Here is a 22084-nt window from a genome sequence, read left to right on the forward strand (position 1 = left end):
AACCAATGCTGGGCTCATATCACCCAACTGGGCCACACTAGCACTGCCTTGCCACCTGACCTGCAGCACAAGTAGGAGAGAGGGGAAGGGGACTGTAGTTTCAGACCCCTTTTATCTAAGTACAGGGGGCTGAATGCCAGCTGGGCCTGTATTTGGTTTTGCTCACTGATAAACAGGACAACTGTGTTTTGCATACTGAGATGTGTGTACTTTTTTTTTTTTTTGTAAACACACTGACACACTATCAGGAGTGGTTCAATTTTTGGGCTCTTCTGTTGCACCCCAACCTCTCTATCCTGTTTCTGGAGAAGCTTCTTCACCTGCGGGAAGCAGCTTCGCTGTGCCTCTGAGAGAATGGAGAAAGGAAAGGGGGAATTAAAGCAGTTCCCAAGTGAATTGCAATCTCTCATCTTTTGCAGTATTTGCAGTAAGCCTACTCAGCTAGCTTGCTACAGGAGTTGCAGCATTCCCACCTCCTTGCTGCGTGGTTTTAACTTCTCACAGCCTCATGTTACTAACCTACCTGTGCACCTCTGTCAGCAGGGACTTCGTGCACTTGTGAGTCCCATCAAAGTTTGAGCTCTACCACCCGTGCTATGGCACTGCTCCTGGCCATACTTCAGAGTAAAAGCTTGCATAAAGCAGAACCCTTTCCTCTCATGCCAGGGGAGTGGGGGCTGGTGGCTCCTTAAGGCAGGCACTGACGTAGGAGTGAAGTGAGAACTCTCCTGCCCACAGCACTAACAGAAAAATAAAAATAAAAAAATCCAATAGGAGCAGCAGTCCTGGGAAAAGACCCATCCCCGTACCCTTGGATGGTTTGAGGCAGAGTGCAGCCAAGAGGAACTCAAGACTAAGCAGAATTTTACTTATTATTTTAAGCAATGCAAAGCTTGCACTTCTCATAATGCAGCAAAAGAAGAACCCATGACCTCACTTGTTCTATTTATTACAACACCTCTGAAATAGAAAAAGGTGCCTTTGCTACCTCCACAAAATGGCTTTTGTCATTTTTCATCTTAAGTAGCAAACCTGCCAAGGCTGAAAAAGAGATGCCAGTCCCAGCACTGCAGCACCTCCTGTACTCAATGCTGGTGGAAAGAGGAGCAGAAAGGACTCACAGACTTGTCTGAATCCTCAGTTGGATCTTTCCTCATTCCGGCTTTACAGTTAAGCCTACAGTAAGAAGGAAAGGAGTTACTTAATATAGGAAACATTATCTTGGTGGGCAGAAAGGCACTGAGGCTCTGAGTGAGCAGGCAGGCAGAAGAGCCCAGAGGTGCAGGCAGCAGAACAGCACAGCCCCATCATGAGGGAAAGGCCACCTCTGACCATCATGGCCACGCTGCAGTGTGTGACCACAGCCAGTCCCCCGGCACCACCATTCCTCCCACCCATACAGACGCTTCTCCTTGTGAGACACAGCATGAGCCACCCTCTGTCCATTCACTTGCCACAGGAAGCACCTGAATGAAAAAGCAATCAAAACAGACATTTTAGTGAAAACCTGTTATCCTTCCTCCAAAGAACCAATACCAAGCTGAAAACCGGCCCACCATCTTGAGATAAAAATCCATGCTCCAGAGCTGAGGATCACTACCGCCAGCATCCCTCATACTTTATGCACAGCAGCTCTAACACCAGTGACATTTCACCCTCTGTTATTGACTTCTGACCCTGAAGGCAGTTTCCATTTCTCATCTGCTTTCTCTGCTTTCAAAGCAGCAAACACCGATGGTGGGGCGGTGCTGCCTTCTTTTCTCTGCCATTTACTTCTAGGCAATAGCAAAGCCCTGAGGCAGCAAGTACCAGAGGAGCTCCAAAACTCCTGTCCACAAAGCAAACAACACTTCCACACCAAGCAGTGAAACAGCCTGGAGGCTTCTTGCTGCTCACATGGAGGACTAAATTAACCCTTAGCACAGCCTGAGCAGGAGCCGCTGCTCTTGTTGTGTACAAGTAGGTAAGAAGACACAGACACTACAGCTGGCAGTGTCCACACATTAACACTGTTTTAACAGAGCTCTAAAAGGGCCAACTGGGAAAGTCTTCAGAGAGAAGAGAGGTTCCTAGGTGAGAAGACTCTCCCAGGGTACTTATGAGGTCAGGGCTAACAGGGCTATTGTCTGCAGCAATGAACAGCTGATAGAAAAAACTTTGCCACAGGTAGCTGAGGGCATGGCTTGGTTCCACCTGCTTACCTGAAGCCAGCAAGCTGCATGAGATTTCTGATTTAGATTTGATATATCCTGGATTTAGCATTATTTCCATTTTAAAGTGCAGAGGCTCAACATAGTAAATAAAGTGGAAGCAGGTGGCAAGGGTGAAAGCATTTTGCACACTGTCCTTCAAGAGATGATGCTCAGCTCATACAGCAACCCAGTGAAGCACAGCAAGTACCCTGGCAGTAAATGAGCATGTCACAACAATTTGTCTCTACTCCTGCAGAGGCAATTTAACTTCATTTCAGTAACAGTGTGACAAGAACACATAGGAATTCACTCTGGTATCTGTGTAACTTTTATTTACTTATTGCTGTCAATATGCAGTAAAGGAAGATCAGATGTGACTACCTCCTGAGTACAATACTTCTGTAAATTATGATATTGTGGCATCTGATTGTAATAGATCAAAGTGTTGCATTCACAAGCCACCAAGTGGTTTTTTTTAACTGCCTTGATTACAGGTACACATTCTGGCTGTACTTTTCACTGCATCTTCCAGTATTACATGATAAAAAAAATTGCAACTGGAAAATAGCCTGAGAGTTTGACAGGACAATGCAAAGGGGAAAACCAGCTCCGCTTTTGTTTCTTAACTCTTCAACCTTCTGGGAACCAGAATTAATTTCTGGCCTTCTAGCATGCAAGCTGGAATAGGAAAAGCACAAAAAGGCCAGGTATGCTAAGGAGGGATGTAAATTTTATTCTCCTGTCCCATCACCTGTCACTGTAAAACTAGCAGCCCTCTGTGATGAGCCCTCTGGCTTTTTAAAGCATCCCATTATCTAGCAGGAGGACAGTGGTCAATAAGTGGCTGAAATGGAGAGACCATGCCTTCAGTGCTTATCCTCTGGTCACACAGTCCCCTCTAGAAGCTCTCAGCATATCACACTTTGCACCCTCCACCAGCATCAGTGCCACTCTCATGGATGACAACAGGACAAGGTCCCTTCCCTATCTCATCCCTAAGTTCACCCTAGAAGCAGCACGGGATTGGAAGGGAATGACTTTGGTGCCCAGAAACAAAGCCTGAATATGCAAACAGCCACCCCAGTCACTTGACAAAAAGGGCACTTGTAATACCCAGGGGTACAGACCTAAGAGCCCCAGTACTCTGGCAGCTAAGCCCTAAGCAAGCTCTGCTTTTAGCATCATCACCTTTGTATGTTTTACATCTCTGTTTTCTGACTTATATCACAGGGATGAAGTATCACTGAGCGTGCTTGCCATGTGCTCTGTAAGCACTAAGCAGTGCAGTTACTATAGTGTGGATAATTATTAGCCAGCTGCTTTTATAAAGGAGAGATTTGTACAACAAAGCCATTCCTCTCATGTAAAACACAAGGTAACCAACTCCAACCTAAATACTCCACTGTGACAACCTCATGGTGAACAATGAGGAAGAGACCAGAGGCCAGCCAGGAGCCCACTTCTGATTAAGCTGTACACAGGACCTCTCCCATTCCAGTCTTGGTTTGCTGGAGGTCCAGGCTAGACCATGATAGCTTGGGCTGCAATTAAAAGGACTGGCAGAGAGCAGTACAAAGTGCTGGGTAAGGGCTATTTGCTGCAGTACACATTGAAGTGGATCTCCCCAACTCCTCAGCCCTAACCTCTTGTTGCTGACAACATTTAATTTGCAAAATGGCAGTAGGTGTCATTGCTGAACAGTTCTCACTCCACTCACCTGTCCTTAAGCTTGTTTTCCTGAGGTGATGAGGAAACCATCAGAGTCAAGGCTACTCCACACTGAACTTGCCTACCATTTTCTGCACAGACCTTTTCTCCTCCTCCTGACAGCAACATAGTCAGCTGTCTTGATGAAAAAGTGTCCCCAGGATGTTCTGCCTACAGTCAGCACAGCATAGCTTCCCTCCACCTTGCACTGATGCTACTGAGTTTTCTAGGAGATCTTTGCACATGATGCTTTTGGAGGCAAATTGTAGAACAGCTTAGGTTGGAAGAGTCCTTAAAGATCATGTAGTTCCATCTCCCCTGCCATGGGGAGAATCCTCAGGTTGGCTTCACCTTGTGCTGTTATCTCTCTACTTAAAATGTTGCTGCAGCATAAGATTGCCTTGTATTTGATGTTATGCTCTACACTGAGAAGACAGTTTCCTAGAGGACGTTAGGTAGAACAGGTTAAATTGTGCCAGCTGGGAGTGGCTACACTGAGTGTAGCTGGGTGGCTGCTGAGTGTAGCTGGGTGGCTGAGGAAGGATTTCTCAGAAGCACCTGTTTTTAGCAGGCAGAGTAGGCAGCAAAGAAGAGGCACTTCCTAAGCTAAGGCCAGTGTTTCACATTAACACCAGCTGCAGTATCTTGGCAAAACATGGCTTAACGTAAGCAGCTGAAGCAAAAAGGCATGACCCAGAGTCATCAGCAGGGAAGGTCTGCCAGACCACAGAGAGCATCCAAACTAAAGCAGAGACACTACTTGAGGGAACTGCCTACACACAACTTCCCACCACCTTCCTCACCAAAGGACGCAACTCCCTTCTGAACCCTAATGCCTGACTGCTTAGTGTTTGCAGAGCTGAATGGCAAGTTGAGATCAGAAGTCCCCTCTCAACAAGAGTCACTTTTCATCCCCTGATGATGAATCTTTGTGTGATCTCATGATTTGATAGAGTGTCTCACGGAAGTGCTGGTGACGGCTCAGTCTTTTAGCTGCCTCTTTCAGCTCCTCGATGTTTTCAGCTTCTGCATGTGAGATGATGAAGGACTGGGACTGCTTCACTGAAACAAGAGCAGCACAAATAGGTCAGCACATTCAGTCAAGGGGACAAATCAAGGAAAGCCAAGAGAGCACCTGAGCCATGCAATCATCACGACCAAGAGCCCTAGCCAAGGGTGAACTAACCATTGCACCAACAGCTTCACCTTAATGTTTTCAGGGAAGGAAAATGCTGACAGCATTTTTCTGCTTTGTAAGTCCTTTGCTTTACCTCTTTCCAATGTTACGGTGCTGTAAAAATGGATTTGACCTCAAAGACAGCCATTTTGAGTACTGGACTAGGCAAGACATTATGCAGATGTCCCTTTCAACCTAGCTCCATGTGAATGCTTAATCACAAAGGAAGTCAGCTTTGAGCATATTTTTTGGTAGAGGCTAGGAGGCATCCCAGCAGTTACTGCATACTTTTCCACATACACAAAGAGACAGGTAACTGTGCAGATTTGCTGCCTGCTCTTCAGATAGCAAAACCCCAGGTTAGCCTATAGTTCCATGGTACTGCTAAGAACTATGCATTGTGAACCACACTTGCAGATCTTACTGCTCTTTCAGCCTCATCTGCATGCATCTGCTCCTGCAGGGCACAGAGGAAGAAGCTGCCCACTACCTACAGTCATTCCATGAAGCGCTGGCTCTCCGGCGGTGAAGGCGGCAGCTCTTTATGCGACGAGTGGCAGCTTTGTGGATGTACACAGAGTTCTTCATGATCACAGGCATCTTGGCCTCCAGCTCGGCATTGCGGATGCACTCTTCGAAGAACTCTGAAGAGAATACACCACTATGAGCAGTGATGGGAAAGACATTGCAAGCAGTGAACCTGCCAGAAGGGACTACACTCAGTGAGTCGGGGGATGATGTTCAGTACTTCCTTAGATCTTCATAAACAACATTTTGTTAAGCACCAAGACATCATCAAATTCAGAACGACAGAAACCTCTGGTGCCATACTCAAACTAGAGAAAGAGTTCCAATCATCCATTCTCCTTTTGTCTTTCCCACATCTGCTAATGATGTAACTGCAGAAAGGCAGCTTACTCTCTTTGATATTATCATACAACTTCTCAACTCTGTCATCACAGAGGGCTCTGAAGCCTCGTTGGGCATGCTTTCCTTGAAGAAATACTAGAACCAGTTAAGTCTTAAACTGCAGAAAGGGAGGAGCTGGCAACACGGTCATGGACACATCCAGACGTGCCATGAACACACAGGGATTTCTAATAGCGCAGCAAATATTAGCGGTGGAGGGCTGCAGCAATCACCTAGGAGGACTGAGCAACGTGTGCTATGCCACAGCTTCCCTGTTTGACTGTTTGGAAAGCCTTTACACTTCTCTCTGCCCGTAGGTTTGTCTTCTACTACATAGGGAAGTATGGAGCAATACTGTACTCCTTTGAGGGTGAAGCATCAAGTGATGCACAACATACTGTGACTCCTCCAAAGGATGGTGAGGTTAAGGTACAAAGAGTTGGGAGAGCACTCCAGGTGCAGCCTTACTAATTTGGGAACCACTTTTTGAGTCTGGGAAGATGGGAAGAAATATTTCCTCCTGGGGGTCACTCATCAGTAGAGAAGATGGATGACAGACTTACTTCTCAGATTACTGACATCTGCTTTCATCTTCTCCTCCCTCTCCTTGTTACGATCCAAAGAATTTAAGCCTTGCTCCAAGCTCTGCAATGCTTCCTCAGCTTCCCTCAGTCTCTTTTCCAGTTCCATGCGCACTTTCACCTCAGCCTGAGGAAGACGAAAAGAACAAATGCTCCTGAAAACAGCTTGTGTATCAGTAAGCCTCCTGCAACTCAACAGGTTTGCAAGAGACCCAATGAAAGATTGACAGTCAGGAAAACCAATAGAAATAAGACAAAATTTGTTTATTGGATCTTCAGACAGAACTAAAAGTACAGATATTTCAGCAATTCTCCTCTATTCTGACTTCCCTTTTCACAGCTGCCCTCTCATCTTATGAACAACACGAAGTCAAACAGTACTTCAGCACCTGAATTCATACTTATGGAAGAATTTGAACAAGAACAGGACATCCTTCCATCCTAAATAGACTTGAAACAAAGGCAGTCAGTTCCCACAAAGGGGTGGACAGTAATTATTTTCAGAAACAAAATACAGTAAAAATTAGGAAAAAAAGGGGTGAAGTGGTAGCTTAGTAAACAACCAAAACTCATACAAACTTAGGTCAACTTAGCTTTAGTATGGCCAGCTGGAATGTTAAAGGATAAAAACTTCTTAGAAATGCAGGAAAAAGATGAGACGGGACACTTTTGGACATAATATTTGGAGAAGGGTTTTGAGTGTCAAACAGCCAGTAACTACTTACACTTTTCTTAGTTTAAAATAAAACAACATGACTTTGTCCAATTGTCTTTGTCTAGATCACCATTTCTCTCATGACTGGGACAATTTCTATACTAGCATTTGAAGTAACCTTCATTCTTGACTGCATCTACTGTCCTGTATTATTGCCCCACTTTCATCTTCAGATGATGCTTTCACATGAACAAAGGGAAATAACTTTTACTGAATAGGTTAATCAGCGTCAGAATGAGAAAATAAATAATAATGCTACACAGATACAGTGTGGCATCCTCATGTGTAACTGTGATATGAAGCATAGCAAACAGAGAGCTTTTACCACAGAATAAGAACAAATCTCTCTTTTGATGGGAGATGATCTGAAAGAGAAGGAAGTCAGGGCCCAGGGATAGCAATGCATGATGCATATAATCAGTACCTTGAGGTCTCTCTCTGTCTGCTGCTTCTCTGCAGTCAGCTCTGAGAGTGAGTTCTGCAGCGCTTGCGACTGGGAAGAGTAAAACTCTCGCTCCGCCTCCAGGGCTCGGGACCGCTCCTCATTCTCCTTCATCCTGGAGCATGAAAGAGAGAAAGAATCCCACCATCCCACCCCAATATGACTCACACAGAGGAAGGGCCTAGGTATTGAGTAGGGGTATGTGTAACTACCAGGCTGCCGTGAGCAAAGAGGTGCTAAAGGCAGCATTATCCGTATTTTCACTTCAGTAGTGCAGGCATGGCTGGAAAAAGCCATGTGGGCAGTTCCTCAACCTTGCTTTGTGTTAGCAAGCTAAAAGAAAGGCAGCAGACAGCCACAGCATGAGGCACCACAAATCCTGATCATGGTTAGATCTGTCCTCTTCTCTCTACCACATCCAGAAGTAGGGATTTCACCTTCTTTTAGGCCCTAGGGTGAACATGGGAAGAGTTTTGAGGGGACCCTAGCTTTCTGGGTCACCATTTCTGATTGTCTCCCATCTGTGAGGAGAAAAAAACTACCTCTTTTCCCACTAGAAGGCATCTCAATCCACATCCCTGTCACCACTGTAAGAGCCTTTCTCCCCATTTCACCTCTTCTCTGCCAGAAGTTTCTCTTCCAGGAGTTGCTGCATCTTCTCTTCAATCTGCTGCAGGCTGCAGTGCAACCCCCAGCTGGGGCTTTGCTCCTCACTAGGACTGGTTGAAGGTGGGCTTTCATTTGTTTCCAACATCTCCAACATTTGCTGCTTTTCCATGGAAAGCTCCTTGAAGAAGGACAGAAGCTGTGAGCATCAACCAGGTCTTATATTTCTGCTCCTTTTTCTGTCTGGCTCCTCATTATTGAGTTCTTCCATCTTTACACCCACATTCCTCATTCAGGTTAAAAACAGGTAAGACAAGGCAATAGGATGTACCATGCTGCAAAGCGTTTGTTCTGTTGTATAGCTGAAGTACAAATGCTCCTTCCCTAACCATTCAGATCTTTTTCTCCTACCCATAACTGTGGTTAGGAGAAGATTTCAGGAGGAACATCCTGAAATCCTGTCCAGATTCTGGACATTAGCAATTGATTTTTGGACTAATTTGTAGAATTAAAGTTGGTTGCCTTCAGCAAGCTAGCTAGGCTGAAATTTCACAAAAACTATATGCATTTAGAAAAGTCATTCTTTTCCTCTCCATCAGAACAACACCAAGTAAATAAAAGGGTTTAACACATCAGCAGTCCATTTCCTAAATTCTTGTATGGTATACAGTTCTCTGGGAACAATGCTTCAACCTGTGAGCAAAGATACCTCTCTGCTACTCTAATTTCTACCAGGGCTTATGGAGCTACTGTTCAAAAATCAAATAGCTATGTGGTTTGCTGGGTTTTTTGCCACTTCTAATCCTTTTCTGAAGAGGATTTTGGCCTTCATATCAGCTACTGAAAGAATCAGTTCATCTGCCCAGGGCTGACTTTGACATTAACAGATTAGGTTCGTGCTACAGGACAGCAGTGCATTCAGTCCTGGTAACTCCTCACAGACTGCTGCCATTCAGAAGCGACAAGTGGTCACTCACCTCCAGGTTTTTCTGTAAGGACTGAGTCAGGCTTCGCAACTCTTTCTTTTCTTGCTCCACTCCATTAAGGGAGCGGGCTGTGAGCTCTAGCTCCCTAAAGAAGGAAAAATGGTGATAGCTATGGTAGGGGAATGCTAGCCCCACAGACCACATTCAGACTGCACAGGCTGTGGACTTCAGTTGCAGGACCTGCTACTGGTGGTTGGTGCAGGCAGTCCTCGAGAAGCAGGAATTCCAGGCAGGAGTGTGCCAGAAAGCACCACACCTTGGACAAACTACAGGCATCCAGAAAATGAGCTGTGCCTCCCGGTGGAGCAAAAACCATCCCCTACGGGCTTCGCTTGTGAGGGCAGGACCATGATTACAGCTCGCAGAGCACAGACAGCAGGCATGAGTAAACAGGCGTATATCTATGATAACAAAAAAGGCTTATAAAAACCACTCCAGCTTTTCTGAGATGTTGTTTTGGGAGAAAAAGAAAAGAAAAAGAAAAATGCCATTTCAACACTCAGAATTTGCCCTTAGCTCTTAGCTAGGGCCCTTCGATCTTTCCCCTTCTATAGACATTTCTTGCTAATATTCTGCATAGTGTTGCTCTCAAAAAGACAAAATTATTCTTAGTGAGGCAACTTCAACCTCCACCCGTTCATCTGTGTGTGCAAAATCTGGCTGAGATGTCTGGAGCCCATGGGGCTGGTGCGAATAAAACTGGTCTTGTCATTGAAATCCTGACATCTGCCTGTTGCTATACAGCCTCAATTAACCCAGGGTTTGCTTATGTCTCAGCTTCTCGAAAATGAGGTTGCTGGAGTCTTGAATAGCAAATGAAACTAGGATGCATTCTATTGGTCAATCAACAGCATAAAATGCAAGACATCAGCCATTCCTGTTTTAGTCAATACTGCATTTATCTCCTTCATATATAGGCAAAACCAATGAGTTTTACCCATTGCTTTGATCCCCAACCTCACCAGCACTCCCAGCAAGTGAGGAGTTGGTGTCCTTCTCCTGCGTGCCCAGCTCAAGCCCTCACCGCCTGATCTGCTCCTGCTCCAGCCGCAGTTCCCGTACCACCTCTTCAAACCGCTGCTTCTCTGCCTCCAGCACCTGGTTCAGACGTTCCAATTCCTGCACCAAGAGAAGAGTCAGGAGAGCACTCCACACTACTTCCAGCCTCCCAGCCCCACCCCAAGGGAGCTGAATGGAATTGGCTTGTGAGGAACACCCACCTCTTTCTGCTCCCTCTGCAGACACAACTCTTCTGTTTCTTCCATCAGTTTATCTGCAAACATATGCACGCATAGAGGCCAAATTGCAAACAAATGCAATTTCTATCCCGGGGATGTTTATGTGTGAGAAGTACTGACTGTTGGGAACTTGTATATGCATTACCTATTGCTCTGTGCTTATCTTTCTGAGACTCCAAAGGCTGAGATTACACTAATGGGATGTTCTATAATTTCCCTCCTGCCAAATAACTTAATAAACTCAACAATCTTATTGCTGTGTACTCCTTCCAAAAGCTCCTCCCAAGGTTTTTTAAAACCTTAATGAAAACATTAATGAACTAACCTTTGCCAGTCTCTAGCTGACTTAAGAAAACAACCTCCTTTCTGCTTCACACACAAGGAAGCTAAGGCATGGAAGGGCTAAGCAACACACAGAGTCGCTCACAGCATAGTAGCAGGCTGTTCTCATACATTCCAGTGCCCCATCCTTACCCTCCCAGCACCCTCTGCATTAACCCCTCCAGGCTCAAGTGGGAGAAGCTCTCCCAGCTTCCCTCGAGTCAAGAAAGGGCTCTAAAACATACTACAAGATTTGAATTATGGGGAAAACCATTGCCCATGCAATCAAAGATTTCAGTTTACTAAACCTGCCTAGATGCTCTAGATCTTTAGTAAAATCAGTGGAATAACTTTACCTAGAAAGGCAAAGGTCTATAGGGTCCTTCATAAAGCATATAAAGTTGACATCTATGGATGGTTTACCTTGCTACCAGTTTCCTTGGTATCAGAGAGGATATCCTGGTATCCTGGCAGGATTACAACTGCTGGGAGATACACAGACCTCTACTGCCTTCCCATAGCAGTGCTCCTCATGCCAACACTAACCTTAATGCTGCGAAAGCCCTGCTGGCAGTCACTGCTGCCTTTCTGCCCACTTCCATCCTCTTTCTGCTTGCCAGGAGTCCACACAGCTGAATTACAGATACACAGAGACTCTCACACTCTTTTAAACTCTCCTTGGTGAGGCCAAGCCCAAGGCTTGAGGGGCTTCAGCAACAACCCTGACTGAAAGGGAAACCCGGATCCCAAGTGGATAAGGGTATATGGAAGGGAACTCACAGGGACTCGGAATTCTCCAGAGCAGGGATGAAGGACAATATCTGTGCTCTCCAAAGAGCATTGACCTGCAGCCAGCAGCAGTGCCTGACCTCAAAACTTAACTACAGGATGGACACAGATCACTGATGATGAGGCTAATGAGGCAGAAAACTCAGCACTCAAATAGGAGTAAACGTACAGCTGCCGTCAAAGGAAAGTAACTGTGAAAAATCACCAGCTAAGAATAATCTTGTCATCACAGACCAAATAAACCAGTGAAGTATGTGTTTTACACTTCAAATATCTTGCTTTGTACAGGATGTGTTTTCAATTGCTGCTGTATCATCTTGTCTTTTACCATACTTTGGCCTTAAGCTCTTTATTCAGCTCTGGTATTTGCAAAACAATGCTTTGATAAAACTTTCCTGCTTCTAACTTTCTGCCTATCTCTCCAGGTTCTCCTCTCAGCACTCCCTGTTATCTCTGTGTATGGCGTGGAGCCACTGCTCCCTGCCTGTCTCACACATGAGCTATCTATCCATCAGCTCACACATGACAACATGTCTTGATATGTAAACTATGATCACTGTTACATATGAGATGATTTACAGAGATCACCCTTGGTCAGTAGCCTGATGGTTAACAATAGACAGCAGGAGACAATCTGATGTGTCACTAACTCACCTACTGCAGGCTGCCTAAGCAAAGCACTGGACTTGCTATAGGATGGATGATGTGACCATCAGCTCACAGCCTAGAAGAAGTTCTACACCTACCCTGCGGAATGCTTTGCCTAGCTTAGGAGGCATCTGGGTTGAAGAGGCTGCTCTCCCTTTGCTCTTGCTATAGAAAGTGGAGAGTGGCAGCTTCACCTCCTAGGGCAGTCAGAGCACCCAGCGTATTGCTGTCCAGAGGATGGTTTCTGAGAGACTGCAGTATTTAACCTCCAGAAGTATCTTCCAACTTAAATTATTCCATGTCCACTTGGAGAAATTGCTCTCACCATTGCCCACAGACACAGTAATAGAAATTAGCCATAAGACACCACAAACAAGGCCCTGAAAATGCTCCCAATTTCAGCATGAACAACGTGGGGAAAATGCAGACAAAGACCAAGCAGACATAGACAAAGAAAGATCTAAGGGGAAAAGAAAACCCAAAACAACCATGTATAAAACGCTCTGATCAAGCTCAGAAACACCAGTCCTACTTAATTCAGGACAGAGAGGTATTGGCTGGTAGCCTAGCTAGCAGGTGAGACCAGCACATCCCAACAGTTGCACAGGGCAGTCAGCAGGAGCTGCAGGACTGCAGAGTTCTGGCCACGGCACACTCTTCCTTTCATCTGATGACTCTGATGTCTGGATCTTACCTTAACTTTTTAATTCCCTTCAGAACCAGAACATTAGCTGCTGGCTATTCAAAAGCTTCACCTTGTAAAAGTCATCAGTAAAATACTATAGCTGCTTGGCTTGACTGAGCTGACAGTTCCAGAAAGGCCAAATGACTATTTTGGGTTTTACAGCTTTTAGAAGTAAGAGGTTCCTACCTACATACTCCTGTTTCTCCTTGGCCAGCTGCAGTCCTTGGGCTTCCAGGCTCTCGATCATGGCTTCTCCCAGCTGGGCATTCTTCCAGGTCCTAGGGAGAGCACACACAAAGCAGACAATAAAAGAGATCTAAGAGTCCCACAAAGAGAGGCAGAGGGACTCAGCCCAGCCATCTATCAAGGAATTCAAGCACACTCTCAGTGGGAATGGCAATTCTCTAAATTCTTCTCCACAAGTGACTTAGAAATTTTCCTGACACTCAATAGCAGAAAGTTTACAGGAACAGTGCTTCAGCACAGCACAGCTATTCAAACATTCCTCTAGTGTTTCAGAGATTGCTGTACTAAGCTTAGTCTTAAGTGCTCCAGCTGCAATATGCTGTACTTGGAACACAATAAATGGATCCTGACAGACTTCAGAACCAAATTTTAGCTTTTAACTCAGCTAACATCCAATTTGCTGGTGAGATTGTCTTCCATTGTCCTCTTACTATTTTAGCCAATTTTCCACTTCAAACGTTAACTATTTATTGGCCCCTTCTCACAGTTTTTTATCCTCAGCCTTCCTGGTATCCGTCATCCATCCACCTTGCAGCAAATCAATTTCTCCACTAAATTGGTAAGCCACCAGAATTAAGTGTCTGGCCCTACTCTGAGATAAGTGCCTCTCCCTGTAAAAGCATTGAGGGATCAGAGATAAAAGCCAGATGAGAAGCTGGCAGGTATGGAAAGTTAAAGGAAGCAGGCATATTCAAAGAATAGCTTGCATTACTGTAGTACCATTGACCAGAGGATCTCAAGGTCTCTTGAAAACATTACGAAACTAAGCTCCAAAAAAAGCCTGTGGAGCAGATACCCATTAGTGACTGAGTTGATGGACAGAGTAGGCTTCAATACAGAGACTAAATAACCAAGGATGCAGACACACAAATCAGAAACAGAACTAGAAATTGAGTTCACTGCTCTGCTCACTTCTATAGATTTTCCATTAGATAACAGTAGCTACACAGATAAAATACATTAAATGTACATGTAAAATTAATCCAAATCTATTTTTATAGGTGCACGCACAGAAAAAGCAATCACTGCCCAGAAGTTTTGTCTTCTTAGTTAAATCACGAGGGAGCTTATGAATTAGATGTCTGTAAGCCTTCCTGCACCAGGCCTCTTTGTGAGCCATTTGAATCTCTTATAAAACGTTTCAGTACAACCTGTGGCTTGTCTCTGACAGAAGCAAGACAAATATATTAAACACACATCACCCCAGGCACCTCACACCTCCAGCAGCCCAAGCCCTGAGCTCCTTGCAGACAGCTGGGTTTCTTTCCAACTAACGAGCATTTAGGATATTTCCAACACGCAGAGGAAATTAGAATGCTAATTTAAAAGGTGATGTTGTGCCCACAGGTAGACCTCTTTATCCTGAGTGAGAGCACGTGGGTGTGAATGTGTTTTTCCACTGATGAGCTCTGATGTAGGATGAATCTGGGCCCAGAGAAGCCACCAGCAAACAACTGAAACAAGGGAGGGAGAGTTTATCATATAATTACATGGAGAGTTTCAAAATGGCTGCAGCCTATAATGGGTCTCTTTATTAGATTCATGTTTTCAGTGCTCCCTCCTTAGCCTCACAAGATGTATTCCTGTCTGTAACCTGAAGTTGCCTGCATGCAGTACATGTACTGACTACAGCTGAGAGGGGTACAAATACTTGGTTATTCTGTACTTCCTTCCACGCAAATTTTCCTTAGAAAATGACACGTTACTTGAAGTACTGTAAAGGGCCAGGAAGACTCTTGGAACAAGTAGAAAGTGCCTTTATAATATACTTATGAAAAAGAAAAAAGAAAAAAAAAGAAAAAATCCTCAATATTGTATCATATGTAGATCAACTCTACTTACTATCCAGCACAATCATCCTCTATTCCAATCCTTTTGCAGCACTAGAAACATCTATCCAGCTTTGCCTGCATTTTACCTCATTTGTGCACATCCACAACCAGTTTCTAGAGATGCTTTGCACTTCATGGTCCACAGGGCACTTGTACTGCCCTAGTTCCCTCTACTTAACAGCTTAGTAAGAATCATGTGTGTAACGGGGGATGAGTAGATGGGACACAATGTATGGCCCCTCAGGGATTCAGGCTATTTGGAGGCAGAACTGTCTAAATAGGTGATGTGGAGGTCAAGGGTGTACTTTCGCCAGTGGCCTAGAAGAACAGTGACAGGGAACGGATCTCTGCTTAGAAGACTACTGGAAGCAAGGAGGAAATGGCACAGTGAAGGATTTCACACATACAGAGCCACTGGTAGGAGTGCCTGAGCTTGAGTTGGCTCTTAGGCCATGGCAGCCACAAATATCTATAGAGCAGATCCAAGAAAAGAAGGAATAGAAAGCAGCTTACACTTTTCCAGATTCCTGCAGCATCTCCAGCCACTGAGCCTGCTCAAACTCTGATTCAGCTGCTAGAACGATGTTACCCTAGAACAAGGGAGGGGGAAAATAAGACAAACAACAACAGAAAGAACAGATTAGTAGGCTGGTGCCTTCCATGCCTGTGTGCCCAGGGCATGGACTGGGCACTGCTATGGCAGAAGGAGACATTCACCTCCATGGGAGGCATCATATGGGACTAAATACGTCATTCTTGCTTGGAAGGAGATACACACAGCAAGCAGTCATGGCAAGAATAAAGTGGCAGGGAAGGGGAATAGGGAGAAATGAGCTCTCGGGTTCCCAAATCTCTATCAACTGATTTGCTAGTATACCAAGAGCTGCTGCCAAAAGAGGAAGCTTCCTTGCTGGTTGTCATTGCAGGAGCAGTAGCAAAGATTTGAGGGGACTTGAGATGTGAAGCCACCCTCTCTCACAGGAGGGCTCGCCCACAGAGGGTAAGCATACATTGACAGGGTGGAAAAATTAAGCTTAGCTCATCCACAATAACTGCTTTTGTTTTTACCTAGAGAACATAAAAAAGTCTACTTACATGGAAGTCTTCATGAGAGATCTTTATGGCGTAAGGCATATTGGGCTCTTCTTTGGGTTCCACAATGCAGCCCCCCAGGGGTACGACACCCTGGGGATGAACCAGAGCACTCCAATCAGTCATCAAATTCAAGTACAGTGCTTACAACTAATCAGGAAGTGAGCTGCCACCCTTGGCCACTTGTGGGACCCTGACCTGCCTTGTATTTTCCAGAGAGGCAATAGGCACAGCTCCTGAAAAGCAGATGGATCCCCATTACCACCACCAGACACACCCACCTCCAAGTGGTGTCTGAAAGGGGGTAAAGACTGCTCCCCTGCACCCTCCTTGGAGAAAATGTTGAGGGCTAGAACTCAGGTGTGGAATCTGTTTTTTCAATGAATAGGTGATCTCTTGAGAAGAGCTTGACAGCATTTGCACAGGTTAGTAGAGATTAGGAACAACCAGCAAAACTGGTTGCCTTTGCCAACTGTATTCTCACAAAATCAGTTGATGAGGAAATCATGCAAATCAGAGGTCACATTTACTATTAAGGGAAGAATTAAGGCCATGCATCTGATGAACCAGTAAGAAGCCTGAAAGAGAAACTGACAATTCTCACTTTTTTTTTTTTTGAGGCCTCTCTGGCCTTACCTCCTCTTCACTTGCAGTCTCATAATAAATAAAGAAATAAATAAATAAAACAAAAAAAAACCCACAACACAACAAACACCTAGGAACAGAATAACCTCCTCTGCCACACAAACACTGCTCACCTTGGGGTGGATATTAAAGTATTTATTGCTCTCAAAGCTCTTCTTCTCACTCTCAGCATAGTAAAGCAGGAAACTCTCCTTAATGATGAAGAACCTTTAGGACAGAAAAGAAATAAATTCTGCTAGAACAGAGTTCTTGATTCACAGCACAAGAAGATGTCCACTGGAAAGGTGAAGAGTTGACCATTCCCATCTAAACTTCAGATGGGATGCCTCACTTCTGTCCAAAGGTGCTAGTGCTTCACAGTGAACTCTAAGTTCTAGCATGCAGCATGAAGACAAACCATAGCAGAATTTACTGGCAGATAAATGGGACAGAGGTCTGCACCCAAGAAAGGATCCCAGCCAAAGTGTTTTGACATCTTGACCTGTGCCTATTTTGTCTAGTTCATATAGTGAACTCAACCTATTGGAAGAGGGCAACCACTCTTTTTTTGTGGCTCTCTCCCATGGGCTAAAAGCAATTACTAGCTTATTTTTGCCATCAGCTTCCTGTCACCCTCTGTCACCTCATTGCCTCTTGCCAGCATAAGCCAGAAAGGAAGCATTCTCTCTGTAACACTGAGTCATATGGCAGGGAGAGCAAGGAGGCAACATCCTCAAGCAACTCTCAAAGGCAAAACATTTATCATGAGAGAACTCAGGAGCTGAAATGAATTGTACTGATATTTTTAAGCAGAGCTGTTAGCAAAGTCTTCTGCCACTGGCGTTTGTAAATAGGAAGGAAATTTAATTTTTTTTTTATATATGTGTCACATTAAAATGTGCCATGTTCTGCACAGTTAGCCTTAGGTATGCTCTGATGAATGCTGCATGGTAGCCACGAGCATCACAGCTCCTGTAAAGCAAGCCTGTAATTTACCAGAGCATGTCCTCAACATTGTAATGTTGAGGAAAACCACTTCTAGCTTATTTGGATGTTCAAAATTCCCCTAGGAGAGTCCCTCTGCTTGAAGAAAATTGATGTTGCATTTACACTGCAGGCAATGGTACAGGAGAGAGATATTTGACTTCACTTAAATTCAGTCTGAATACCTGCAGCACTCAACAAAGCTGAGGGGCAGCTGAAAAGACAGAGACTAGTTAAAGAAGTTAACAACAAATAAAATGTTTTGCACTTTCTATAGAAAAGATCTGCAGCAAGCTCAGGCTCTGGACCTACCATGAGCCTGCTTCAAAGCGTGACAGCTCGTGAACATGTGCACATTTACACACAGAAATGTTCAGAGCATACAAAGAGCAGCAGCTATTCGTATGCCCCAGTTTCTCTTTTCCTTGCCCGTTCATCTGTACCTGCTGTGTTGCCACCGGCAGTGTGGAGATGCCCACTTGCTGTCTCAGCAGGACGCTGCTTTGTCACACATTGACCAGCTCCCCCTCGTGTCCTGATCACAGCATTGCAAAATCTCACTGGACGGAACAGCATGACCCAAGGTTCGAGTCTCTCTTCTGCGCTGGGCGTATTCAGTCAGCTGGGGACTGCAGAGGAGCTGATAGAGGGGAGCGCAGCCTGCAGCACCAGCCCAGACTCTGTGTTACTGTAAGAGGTGGCAAGGAGATGTACTGTCCGTGGGCACAATTGTTCTGGGAAGCACCATCCTAAACACCTCTCACCAGCATCACAGGTAGGGGAGCAAGGTTGTTTCCTCGTGATAGCAGGTGGGGTTGAGGAAGAGCATCTCAGAATAGGTGTGGGGCTGAGCTGTGCACACAACTCTGAGACACTGACATGAGGCATTTTACAGATTTAGCAGCGGGCACAGCTGTTGGACACAGTTAACAGATTTGAAGGAAACATTTGATAAGCAGCTAAAGATGCTGATACTGAACTACACACCATTTCTAATCTAGCCTGCTTTAACCTCTGTTATAACCTCCACTTGTTACATACTTTTGGGACACTCAGTGTTCCTGATAATCCCCACATAACGGATTATGCTCCAGCAGAAAAACAAAATAAGACCACAAACACTGATCTGTCCAGATTGACGTGCCTCTGACAGATGAGTGAACTTTCACATCCCTGACCTCATGAGTGTGGAGAGAATCTGTGGGTATTTGGAATGAAAAAGTATAAAAACAGGAGCTTAAAAAAATACAGTAAGTAACAGAAAAACCCACAGGCAATAAATAAGAAAGACTACTGGACATCAGCTGGTGGAGGAATAAAGAAGTTAGGAAACTGAGTAATATCCTAAGCGCCTGGAGAGCAGCAGCAGAGGGGAAAGAGGAGGCAGCACTCACTCTGTGCAGCACAAGGAGTGCAAGAGCCATTAGGCAGCCCTTTGGGTCACCTGTTCTCTGTTGTTAGATCCTGCTCCAAGAAACCATTAGAATGACAGTGTAATAAAACTGGAATAGAAGTGGAACAGTGACAAGCAGAGGGATTCATTTGTGAAGGCGGAGATGATGTGGTCTTCTCGGATTAGCTGTACTGATCCATACCAGCCAGCAGGGATACCTGCTCTCTGGGGATAAAACAGTGTCTTTGTATCACAGAGGGCTAACGAGATTAAGTAGCTAATCATTGCACAAGTTTTTGAAATGAGGTGAGCGTTTGCCTTTCAACTGCTGCACTCTGGCTGCTCTTGCCCTACAGCAGGTTTCAGGGCACCAGTCCAGGAGCACATGTGGCAGGTCCTGGTCATTGCAACAATTCTGATCCAGGTCTGGGATTTCAATTGCTAAATCATCAACCACCAAAGCTCTGGATGCTCTGTCTGGACTTTTTCTCCAATCTGTTATCTGTTCAGTCTCTATCTAAGAGATAGATATCTCTATCAGTCTCTATCTCAAGCACATGGTACTTTTGACTGGTGCCCTATTGGTGTTATGGAGCAGAACCCAACTGCAGAGGTACTTGATGTACTGGGACAGCCCCAGATCTCCTCTGTCCCGGAAGAACATGACACAGGGAGTCACAACCTGGCACCACCACATCACTCCCATCTGCCCTATGCCAATGCCTCTTTATGTCCCACTGCCAGGCTCAGCCCAACCCTGGGACCAGTTCTCACTTTCATCGTCAGCTCTCCTGGCTCTGGAAAGCCCTCATCCCAAGTCCTACAAGCACCTCAGAGACACCTCCCACTTCCCAAAAGCCCCACTGCTCCCCCAGGACCAGCTGCTGTGCTCACAGCAACCCTACCACATGGGCTCTGCCCTGCACTGCCTCCCACCTCCTCCCACTTGCTGTTACTGAAATATTTACAACTTGCTTAGGATGGGGGACTTGGAGGAATAGAAAAGCACTAAATAAATAATGACAGAGCACCAGGCCATTTGCCTTTAAGAAATTTTGATTAGGAAGAAGAAAGCCTTTTAAGAATGTGTTCTTCATAGTAAATTACCTTCCCCTATGTTATTTTGTCCACTTGTTTTCACCAACAGCCACATCAGTTTCCAGATATCATCCATTTCAATAGCAATGCTTACTGAGCAAGGAACACCAGCACAAGCCCTCTCTCTAGCAAAAAAACAGGCCATCTCTTTCAGGACAGCAAGCACAGCATAAAACCTGCATGTATCATACAGATGGCCACAAGCACACACTTCCCCAGCAACGTTTAACTACCTATTGAGCCAGGCCATCTTGGCAGGTTTAAATTGAAGTTCCACGAGAGCAATGCCACTTTCCAGCCCCAGAGATAGCTCAGGTTCCTGTGGACTTCTGTTAACAATTAATTTGGGCCTCTTCCCTGGGGAAAGGTAGGGGAAAAGGAAAACAATACTTTGATTTTCTGGCACATTTTCATCTGAGTTATCAAACTAGAGAAGCAAGGTAAGGACTGTTATCCTTCTTTTAAAGACTGTAACAACAGATCTTGGGTTAGAAAATGTCTGGCAATATTAGGGGGAATACATGGAGCTTTACAGCTGCAGGTCTTGAAACTGATCAGCTTGCCAATGACATCCATCAGGAGTGACACTGACCTGCATACCAAGAATGCAGGAGGGAGAATTAGTCCATCAGATCACATACCTACCAGGAACCATAACCAGAGTTGTGCATAGGAATGTGGTACATTCCAGTGTGCAGAAACATTCCAACCCAGCCATATTGTACCCAGGCAGCTCATGGAATAAATGAATCCCTATTGTTATCCTGCAGTGCCTGTACGATATGGTACAGGCACGCAAAGAGGAAAGCACACCTGTGTAAAGTTGGCTCAGGACAGCAGGGAAGCTCTGCCTGAAGCTTCACCCCTCAAATCTGTGGCACTTAACAAGAGCCTGAGAGCTCAGCTGACACCCCAGCCCCGCATCCCACTGCAGCAACCACAGCTCACCTCCTGGACCACTTGGCCGACTGCCTCCCAAAAGGTCTCTTCCACAGCACTCCGTACAGCTGCACTTTGGTGCTGATGTCTAGAGCATCCGAATCTGCCTGCTCCATGGATGGAGAAGGGGACACGGAGCTGGATTTGGAAGCAAACATGATAGATGGGTTTGGTTCCAACTCTCCCCCTCTGCTCAATGGCTCAGAGAATCCGATTAAATGCAGCGAGCCAGAAGGACACAGTCAACCCGAGCAGCACACAGGCTGGGCTACGGACAGAATCAATAATGTGGCTGCTCAGCACTCAGTCAATAATTCCCTCCCTGATGCACAGACAATGAAGCTTCTTCATTCCATATGGCTTCCTGATGCATTAAGAACAGAGCACATCCCAGACTAAGAAATGAATTAAAAAAAAAAAACAAAAAAAACAAAAAAAACCAAAGAGAGCCTGAAATCAGGCAAACAGGAGGCAGAGAGAGCTCAGCAGGCAGAAAGTCATAATATAAGCATAAGTGCTTCCATGAAAGAGCCAGCCAGGATATTGCACTCAGCTTTGCAGCAGACAAGGCAGCAATCAGAGCGAGATGGACACTTGGCTGCTGAACATCTCTCACACATACTCCCAAATCTTCTGCCTGGAGGCAAGTCTTCATCCACCCAAGGGCAAGGGAGCAGAGCAGCAGGAGCCAGCGAGCTCAGCCTGCCTCCATCTGCCCACTTTGGGTTTTGTGCTAGCCCGGCTCTGCCCACCCAGGACACTCACGTGGCTGCTGGGTCTGTGCTGGGCAGTGTTCGTGTTCATCCTTAAAGGGCCATCACTGATGGAAGGCTGAGGATCACAATGCTGTCTGCCCTGTGCTTCAGCCTCTACGTGCTGT

The 22084-nt window shown here is 45.4% G+C and overlaps 1 protein-coding gene across 3 annotated transcripts; it reads right to left on the reverse strand.

Annotated features, from left to right (window-relative positions):
* Window positions 1-449: 449 nt before the first annotated feature.
* Window positions 450-21624, reverse strand: PLEKHD1 (pleckstrin homology and coiled-coil domain containing D1). 3 transcript variants are annotated; one of them, XM_048948968.1, is made up of 13 exons: window positions 21214-21624; window positions 16925-17018; window positions 16170-16259; window positions 15588-15664; window positions 13183-13274; window positions 10536-10588; window positions 10340-10434; window positions 9307-9400; window positions 8338-8510; window positions 7706-7838; window positions 6549-6693; window positions 5571-5720; window positions 450-4961 (listed from the first exon to the last, which is right to left on the reverse strand). In XM_048948968.1, exons 1-13 carry the CDS (start codon window positions 21360-21362, stop codon window positions 4801-4803), a joined length of 1506 nt encoding a protein of 501 aa, XP_048804925.1. In that variant the 5' UTR covers window positions 21363-21624; the 3' UTR covers window positions 450-4800. The 3 variants fall into 3 exon arrangements, with proteins under 3 accessions (XP_048804925.1, XP_048804927.1, XP_048804926.1); XM_048948970.1 differs by lacking the exon at window positions 21214-21624 and adding an exon at window positions 18218-18616; XM_048948969.1 differs by having other exon boundaries at window positions 4816-4961; window positions 5567-5720.
* Between the last annotated feature and the right edge of the window lie 460 nt (window positions 21625-22084).

Source organism: Lagopus muta, chromosome 6, assembly GCF_023343835.1.
Source record: "Lagopus muta isolate bLagMut1 chromosome 6, bLagMut1 primary, whole genome shotgun sequence".
In the NCBI taxonomy this organism is placed as follows: Eukaryota; Metazoa; Chordata; class Aves; order Galliformes; family Phasianidae; genus Lagopus; species Lagopus muta.

Coding starts and splice junctions, on each gene's coding strand:
- PLEKHD1 (XM_048948968.1), bottom strand. CDS start 21,362: ATGTTTGCTTCCAAATCCAGCTCCGTGTCCCCTTCTCCATCCATGGAG. Junction 10,435..10,535: donor TGCAGAGGGAGCAGAAAGAG/GTGGGTGTTCCT, acceptor CTCTTGGTGCAG/GAATTGGAACGTCTGAACCA. Junction 9,401..10,339: donor GAGCAGGAGCAGATCAGGCG/GTGAGGGCTTGA, acceptor TTCCTTCTTTAG/GGAGCTAGAGCTCACAGCCC.